The sequence below is a fragment of the Grammomys surdaster genome, unplaced genomic scaffold (genome assembly GCF_004785775.1).
Source record: "Grammomys surdaster isolate TR1022 unplaced genomic scaffold, NIH_TR_1.0 126198, whole genome shotgun sequence".
Lineage (NCBI taxonomy): Eukaryota > Metazoa > Chordata > Mammalia > Rodentia > Muridae > Grammomys > Grammomys surdaster.
In genome coordinates, this window is record NW_021621003.1 from 2104199 (window position 1) to 2113534 (window position 9336).

The 9336-nt window shown below is 48.9% G+C and overlaps 1 protein-coding gene across 1 annotated transcript in view; it reads right to left on the reverse strand.

Moving 5' to 3' along the window:
• Positions 1–8704, reverse strand: part of Peli2 (pellino E3 ubiquitin protein ligase family member 2) — a 138792-nt gene extending 130088 nt beyond the window's left edge. The window contains exon 1 of the mRNA XM_028758624.1: positions 8612–8704. Within this exon, the coding sequence (XP_028614457.1) occupies positions 8612–8688 (77 nt within the window). The 5' untranslated portion in view covers positions 8689–8704. The remainder of the gene's footprint in view (positions 1–8611) is intronic.
• Between the last annotated feature and the right edge of the window lie 632 nt (positions 8705–9336).

The window sequence follows — 9336 nt, forward strand, 5'->3', positions numbered from 1 at the left end:
ACATACACAAACACACAGAGAGTGACAGAGAGACACACACAAACACACACACACACAACTTCTCTCATTTGGACAGAAGACGGTGGAAAGAGCCTTCTTGCTGTTCTGGGTAATGTCAGCCGGCAGCTCAATGGGCCCAAGGAGCTCTGATGATCTCACTCATCCGTCCGTATCTGAGCCTAGTGGCCATGTTAGACAGGGTCCTGCCAGCCTTCTCCCCCTCTCATGAAAATCCCTCACACACCAGCACCACTCTCACTAGGGGAGAGGTCAAACTTCTCGACATGGCAGCCCTCCTCTAAGGGAACATTCTGGTGTAAAACTGCACTTCTATAAAATTCACCTTGAAACACGAACTCCCAGAAAGTGTAAGGTGTTAACTGCGTTTGAAGATGGGCTTTAAAAAAAGTAATTAAAGGTAAATGGGGTGACTCGAGAAGGCCCCATCCACAGGCAGGTGGGCGGGGTGAAGCCAAAGAACATGTGAGAAGGTGGTTATGTGTCAGTCAAGGAGCGGCTTTAGAACATCCCCCAACACCCCCCCCCCAACATCCTGGTCCTGAAGTTCAGAACTACAAAAATGTAAGTTTCTGTTGTCATCTTGTCTATAGTGGGGTTTGGCCCCCATGGAGGGTGTAGGGCAGAGGCTACCAGCAGCCACTAAGGCAATGCATAGAAGCTTGGCATCATTCCTTCCACCACAGTGACAAAGCAAACCCAACAACCAGCAGGTCTGAAACGGAGGGTTCACCAACCATTGAGGACCAACACACCCAGACAGGGTAGGGTAGCTCTGGCTGTCTGAATAGAGCGTGAGGTGATGTCAAAGATCTGACTTCCCTCCAACCACAAGACCAACTGGGAAAGTGGTCTCAGCTCCACCTCAGTGGCAGTACGATACTTTCTCTGAAAGGCTTTAAGATGAAGCACTGAAGTTACCAAGTGAAAACAGGTGCAGCATGGGAAAACATCTTGAAATGGAGGAGGACTGGTCTACAGACCTTTCACCTCTCCTCAAGGTAATCCATCAGTCAAGTATTCCAGGAAAGCAGAATTACACAGAGCACGAGGTGTTGTGGTGACAATTCATATTCCACAGCCTAAGAACAGGAAGAGGAGGCTAGGGAGGGATATGGAGGGAGAGGCAAGGATGGGGAGGGATAGAAGAGGGCGGAAAAAAGGAAGGGCAGAGGCTAAGGTTTCTCTGGGGAGCTTGCTAGGATAGTTAGCAGCCTGTTTTCCACCAAAAACCCAGAAACTGAACGCAGCGTCCATGTGCTGTGGTTGGATTCTGTGGAGCCATTCCTAATTAGAACGGAAGCAGAAAGAAATAACTTCTATCCTAAACAGGTTTACACAAGCTGAAAAAGTGAGAAAACAAGTCTACTAAGTGTCTGACTGAGTAGCCTTGTGTGGACAGCTGGAAAGGAACTCTCAGCCAAGCCCTAACCGCTAGGCTGAAATAACCCGGATGTATATGTATGTATTAGATGCTATGCAAGACGCTTGTACGCCCCATAGTGAACTTACATGGATGACCACACCCCTTCAAGTCACCATGGCGCTGCAGTGCAAGTCGGAACAGAAGGCCTGCTTCCCTGTGAGGCAGAACTTGGTACAGGTGACTACATGACTGGCAGGTAACTCATGAAAAGAAAAACAAATCAGAGTTGAAATTGAAACAGCTGATGCCTATAAAGTAGCTCCTCAAGGAGACACTCTGTATCTGCTGTGCCCCCAAAAGATGTGCCCAGCAGTCCTCAACTGGTGAATTCTGGTCCCTGCCCATCCATCAAAGTCCACGAAGGAAAGACAATGCAGCTTCAATGAATGCTGGTGGAATTCAAGGACCATGCTGGACATACTGGATATGCACATGCTTCTTCTTGGCACTTCAGACTGACACATGCTTATAGCGAGGATCTGTCTTTGTATGTGCGCCTCTGCCTTCCCTTTGGGAAACTACTCTGCCTCCTTAACTGATAGAATAACTGAATATCTTTTGGCTGTAACATCAGAATGTGTATTAACAAGGAAAAAAAAACTGAACAGTGGGTGCCATGAAGACAGTTCTTTCAGCAGCTCTTCCTGGATGATTCTATCCCACTTCTCCCTAGCACCCACCCTGCAACCTCCTCTCATGCACACCTAACCACTCTCTGACAGTCTGCCTTTGTTCCTGCCTGCTTGTTTGCCATCTCTGTTCCTCAAAGTAAACATGAGGTAGACAGTGCTTGTCTGTGACAGTGGCCCAGGGTAAGGGCCAGGCCTTAACCAGTAAGACTGTAGTCAATGACCAAACTGATCCATGATACCAGGCATTAAACTAGGACCCAGTAACAGGAAGCAGGGTCTGGAAAGCCAGATCACAGCCTCTCTGTCTTTGCCCTGGTGGACTCTACCTCAGTTTCCCCCCCCCATCACCATGGTGCCCTCTCTGTAGAAGGCTCTGTCCACAGCCCTTGCTATTCTGACCCTGCAGTAGTCTCAGACTCTCCCACGATACTCCTCGAGGCCTGACTCTATCTCGCCTCACACCTTACCTCACTATTCTCTCCAATCACTTTCCTGAAGGAACTAAGCACAGTGCTCTCCCCAGATACCAGCAATCTTTGTATCCTCTTGCCTCTTTCCAGGCCACCTCTTCCCCTTCTCGTGGAGGACAGAGGGTCTGCTAAATGACAGCGTGCATTTGCTCTTCCCGATCATGCGGGAAACTCGGCAGTAAGCCTACCTTACGTGACTGAATACCAAGCATGGCATCTAACGGTATGTGGGAGATAACTAATGAACTCCACCTCAATGATAGCTGTCACTACAGGGATGTGACGAGATCATCTAGCAATGCGTCCGGGTGGGAACCCTGCCTGTCTTATTTTCTAGCTGGATCCCCAGGGTCTGGAAGGGTAGATACCCAATAAATATTTGTTGAACGAATAAATTCCTGGCGCTTGCCTGATGTGACTCCGCCCCTTAGCTCCCACTTGAGGTAACACATCACGATGTGTGGGGGTGAAAGCATGGCAGAATTAAAGTAACATCGCTGAATCATCTGCAAGATCCACCCTTGACTGCTTGTCATAAATCACAAGCCACATGCCTCAGGGCTCATCGTCACACGAGGTGGCTGAGAGAGTGGCTCAGAATGGCCAACTGGGACAAAACTAAGACATGTGAAGCATGTTCTGTGTTTGTCAACCTGTTTTCCAAAAGATGGAGATGACAATTAACAACTTTGTAACTCAATCACTTCATCTTCATTTTCCTTTCACAAAACACCTTAGGAGAACCTTTTAATTAAATCATGGACATTAACAATTCCTTTTCCTGGGTATTTTTCTCCCATGCCAATGAGGCCCATGTGTGGCTTATGTTCATTTAAAAGCCAACCTCCAATCCCACTCAGGGAGGTCACTACCCTGTATCTGTGTCACCAGAGCGACGAGATCAGTCTCCCTTTGGTGGACTGAATGCCCTGTCTTACTTTGTTTCACTTTTGTCTGTGTTTTATCTTTTGGATAAATTATGTACGGTAATGTCACTGGACACTGAATCAGTCTGGTCTCACTTTGTCTGCGCAAAGCATCTTGAAATGATAGTCGCATGAGGAAAGATGCCCCAAATGAAAAGTCCTAATAAAGTTTTCAGTCTTGGCACCTAAAAGAAACAGATCTAAGAAAGCCAGATTGGCAAGCCCACAGACAGACAGACAGTCACACACACCAAACAAGGCTAAAGTTAGTAAAGGAAAACATAGCAACCCCAAGCTAGTAACATCATAACCCATAATAGCCTTGGAATGAGGCACCCATCCACAGACAGACTGCCCGCAGCTCTCCACATCACCCCACATGCTGAGTGGCAGCGAAGATTCCGTTTATTTCTAAACATTCAAGGATCTTTTAGTCTACAAAATACAATGTTTGACATCTTTGGGGTCAAATAAGATTAAAAAGTAAGGAAAGTATACAGTAGGAGAGAGGCCATCAAGGCAAGTCCAAAGAGCACAACACAGGAAGCCCATGGATAAAAGCAGCCTTAAAAACTGTAAAGTCTGAGTCCATAGCATGATCAAGCAACAGAACCCTTGACTGTAAGGAACTCTTAAACCTTTTTTGTGCCAAGCATCCTGTAGTAATCTGGTGAAGCCCACTGAGTCCTGCTCAGGGAGGGAAAAAAAAAGGGTTTCAATGCATAAAATAAAATACAATCGATTACCAAGGAAATTAGTTACTTTGTTATCAAAATAGCTTTACACTGGAAAGTCATTGGTACTTCTAACAGTCTGTTTAAGTGCTGGAGGTAGAAAGCAGGGCCTGGCACCTGCTAGGTAGTAGCTTTACCACACCTATATTCTCAGCCCACACCGGTACTATATATGTATTTGAGCAGGATCTCATATAGCACAAGCTGACCGTAAGCTTATGATGTCATTATGTAGCCGGGAATGACCAGGAACCCCACCACCACCAGGATTTCATGTGTGCACCACTATGTTTTGCTTACACCTCTATTTCTGTATTAAGACATTAAGTAACAAAAATAGTCAGCAGGTCTCTGTGTTGCCTCTTCTGAGTGAAATACTAGATTTCAGGTGGAGAACTGTAAAAATAGAGGTTTTCCAAATCCTACTTTGTGGATTCCCTGAGTTCTGCAGAGCCCAGATGAAGAGCCCTTGCCTGAAAGTGTTGAAAACAACATGGTCTGTGTCGCATCAAATAGAACTGAAGCCTTGCAAAATGCATTACCCATTCAACGCTGAGCGAGGGAAACCAAGGGAGTAAGCAGTATATTTTTCCCCAAAACCATGATGGGCCATTAGTTGGCAAAGAGCAGCATGCTTCAAAATGATTTCAGAAGGGGGCTCTGAGGCCCAGCAGCACCTCTGGAGCCAGCCTCCAGCAGGAAACCATGAAACCGACCCAACACAGGAAGAACACAAAAGTAAGGGAGCCCTCCCTCCTTTCAAGAGCCCTGGTTTCCTTGTGAAGGGCCAAATACTACCCGTCTTAGACTCCTGCCCTCCTAAACTCCATCACCAGGTTAATGCTCTTTCTGTTATTTGTCTCAGTCTGCTTAACTTCAAACACTATTTTTTTCTCTAAAAATGTAATTACACTCATTTACTTTGGGGACTAGATGTGTCACATGTGTGTGTGTGTGTCATGGTTCAAGTGTGATGGAGGTCAGAGGACAATTTACCAGTGGGATTTATCTACTATGTGGACCCTGAGTCAAACTCCGTTTGCCAGGTTTGATGGCAAGCTCTCATACCTACTGGGCCATCTCTCAGTGCCATCTTTGCCTTTCTGGAATATGGATCAGCAAATTTTACTAAATTTGCATGATCTTGTACGTAAAACAGCCATCAGTCAAATCTATATACTATTATAACTTTTAAAAACCTGCTTTGTGCATAACAACTACTTGATAGAAGGCAGAACTATCACTGGTCTTGTGTGTACTGTGTATGGCTATATGTACATGTGCACACACGCACCTCTGGGAGCCAGAAGCCAGAGTAAGGGGTTTTCCTCTGTCACTCTTCACTTTTAATTTTTGAGACAGATGGCTCACCAAATTTGGAGTTGGCCATTTGGACTAGATTAGCCACCTGGGAGCCCCTGCGATCCGCATGTCTCTGCCTCCCCAGTGCTGTGGTTACAGATGTGATCACATGCCTTTTACACAGGTCCTCTTGCTTGTGCAGTGAGCACTTATTCGCTGAGCTACCTCCCCCGCCCCAGGCCAGCACTGATTGCTTTTCTGCTATTATGATGATGGATGTGTGCCCATGTGAGTTCTAGCACTATCACTTTAAGACTCACGAAGATCAACAAATACCAAGCTACTTAGACTTGGTTAACTGTGTGTGTTCCACATTTGAGCAAATGAACAGAACAACAGAGTGTACCTCAGAGAGGCTCCTTGGAGACTATTTTGATATTGCTAAAGAAACAGAGAGAAAGAAACTAAATCAAAAATCACAGAGCCAGTGGGGTCAGGAACAAACCAAGACTTTAATCAGGACTCCACTACCTTGAATGGCTCTTAAATCCCAAACCAGTTCCTCAGCTTTAAAGTGACAGCCAAAATAATAGTTCTCAGCTAAAAGAAGCAAACAGGCCAATCGTTTCTCCATCTTCAATTAAGCAGTGGACATAACAAGAACCTGCGACTATGACACAGTAACTGGTTAGAATTACCAAGTAATTTAAACTCCACTAACAGGACAGAAAGTGACCACTCCACTAAAATTCCACGTGGCATTCTCTCCTACTGTGCAACTTATGACAAGAATCACATCTACATAGATCTAGGCCTGACAACTGTACAGTTTGCTCTCCAAATTTCCTAAGTGATATTTTACCATGTGATTCAGAACACAGCAAAAAGGAGAATCACCCCAGCAGTTAAAATAAAGTCACTGTACTTTCCAAGTAAACAAAATATTCTAACATCATCTTATGCTGTGAACATCTTTAGCCTCAAGAATTTCATCAAGAACATTTCCTAGACAGTCTGCTCACCAATTTTTATGTCCCAAAGGACCAGGCATGCAAAGTAATGGTAGTTGTCATTTAAATGCATTTGTTATTTTAAAGGGGAAGGCATACTCTCAAGTCCAGTGGGGAGAACTGTGTTAAGTCTTCGTGAAAATCTAACTAGTTCACTACTTTACAGGTACTCTTTAGTGTGCTCAATGTTGCAAGAATCAGAGAGCTGAAAGATGGGGGGAGGGGCGGCAGCCACAATTCAGGCATACACAAACCATCTACTACTCACATTTTTCTTCCTTAAAGACCTTCCTTAAGCCGGCAAGAAGCAACATCCCCGCCCCCCACAATGGCAGGGCTCCACTGTTAACCAACTTCAGTTGAAGAAGTGCAACACCAGACATCATTAGCCACTTACTTACTCAGGTTTCACTCTACTTATGCCTTGTTCTACATGAAAATGGAAGTGTTCCGTCCACTATTGGATGATACCCAACGTCCAAACAGTGTTGGCATGTGGTAGGTGCACAGATAACTGCCCTGCCTGCCTCCAGCAATTAGGTAAGAAACCACTAAGCCATTGCGGATCCAAGAAAAGCATTAGTAAAGGACGGAGCAGGTGCTACAGGCAATATGGTTACAGAGACACTAAATTACAACAGTCCCGGGTATAAATTCTTTTCCTGGCTTTGGAGTGTCCTACACTTTTTGCTATGAACACAAACCTCTCCGGGCTTCTTCTACACTGCTCTGAAACATCTCAGCAGATTGCCTCAAAAGGAAATAATGAAATGGCTCTGGCATAAGTTAATCTTCTGTGTCAAATTCACAGTGTTAAGCATACTCTGAAGCCAGCCACATAAACAAAACCAAACTCCACAAAATTAGGCTGGGCTGAAGTTACATAAGACAGACGAAACTGTGGCTTTCCCCACCTCCTATCCCCTCCTCTTCCCAGCGAACTCTGACATCTGTCTCTTAAGTGCATGCAATTCCCATGCAGGTGCGGAAGGCGCTCATCTACTGAGCTTCCAAATAAGCAATGATATTTCCAGAATCTAGACCCACAGAAATGCTAGCAACAGACTGAGGAAGGCTAGGAAACTTTAGACGAACTTGTCTAGAAAGGGGGGGGGAAGGGGGAGGAGGAGGGAAGAAAAGAAAGAAAGGAGGGAAGGAAGAAAAGAAAATTTAAATCGGCACTTACTTCAAGGTAGTAATCAAAACACGTTTCTCAAAGTTCCCAGAGTCTCTGCTTAGGGGTGGGGAGGGGGGCTTCCTCGCGTGCCTCTAAGCCCACCCATCAGCACCCGCGTGGGTCTGAATACAGATCTCTCAACAGTGGACAAAAGCGCGGGTTCCCTGGAGCCGCACATCCAAAGGGAAAACAATCCTTCCCCTGCAGCACTAAACCCAAGTTGCTCCAGCTCTGAGTTTCCTGCACTTTCCGCCTCCCCCACCCACACCCTTTTCATTGCCCACTTTACCCTGGTTTAATCCTGCGAAGCCTCCCTCCTGGTTTATTAAGGGTAAACAATAGACATGTCACAAGGAAACTCAGGAAATAGATGAAGTCTCTAATTGCTGCCGTTTTAACGATTGTAGATAATTACTATCTTCAAAATGTGATTTTCACCAGCGGAGTGAAAGCCGAAGCGGGCAGGGTGGCGAGCTCCCCGCCGCTGGTAGGGTATTGGTAAGGCCGGGCCCAAAGGGTGCAAGGGCCCGAGGGGCAAGGGGATCAAGGGGTGAGAGACCCGAGAGGTATGGAAACCCGGGAGATCCGGGAGGTTGTTGAGAGGACCCGGGAAAACCAGGACCCGGTCCAGGCCCTCGGCCGAGCTCACTCCCGACGCAAAAAAGCGGAGGCCAGCCGGCGACCCGGGTCACAAACTGGGACAATGCGTAACCCCCGCGGACTGGGCTCTGGGCTCGGGGACAGGGCTCCGCGTTCGCGGTCTTCAGGAACGAGAAGTACCCAGCTCCTGGCTGCACCGAGAGACCCCGCGCGGTGCAGGAGCGCCCTCCGGGCCGCGGCAACCAGTGCCCCGGGGACCCGGGCCCTCGGGAGCGCATCCCTCCGCGACGCCCCGCCGCCCGCGTCCCCAACTCACCCCAGGACCACCAGCTCCCCGTATTTCACCGGCTCCTTATTGGGGGCGCTGGGTTCCTCCTGGCCGGGGGAAAACATGGAGCCGCGCTCGGCCGCCGCCGCTGCCGCCTCCGCCGCGATCCCCGCCGAGTCCGCGCCGCCGCTACACTCCCATCCCGAGAACGGGGTGAGCGCGCCGGGGAACGGCACGGCGGCGAACGGGGCGCGGGGCGGCCAGTCCCGCGGCTGCTCCGTCGTGGCTGCGCGCGTCGCCCGCCGGCTTCCCTGGAGCTACCCGTTCGTCGGCCGCTGCGAGCCGGACCCGGCACGGACTGCGAGCGGCGACGGGAGCCCCGCGGGAGGAGGAGCGCGCGCCGCCGGGGGGCCGAGCGGGCCGGGCAGGTGGGACGGCCGCGCCGCCGCCCGCGCCTCCGCGCTCCCGCGGCCCCCGCCCGCCAGCCCCCGCGGCCCGCGAGCGCCCCGTGTTATGTAAACATAGAGTAAAGGGGAAGGGAAGCCCTTAAAGGGGCAGCTCTGTTTTTCTCCTCACTTCCTCCGGAAAGTTGGAGCGCTGGGGTCTTCGTCCTCAGCGGCGCGCCAGGAGCTCCCGGCCCCGCCTGCGTGGAAGCCAGGCATCTCGCTCCCCCCCGCCCCCCGCTCTCATCCCCCAGCTCACGGTGCTGCGCACACTGATCTGGGGGTGTTTGCTTTCAAAGCCAAGCCCTTGAGGGGGGCTTGAAAAGAGAA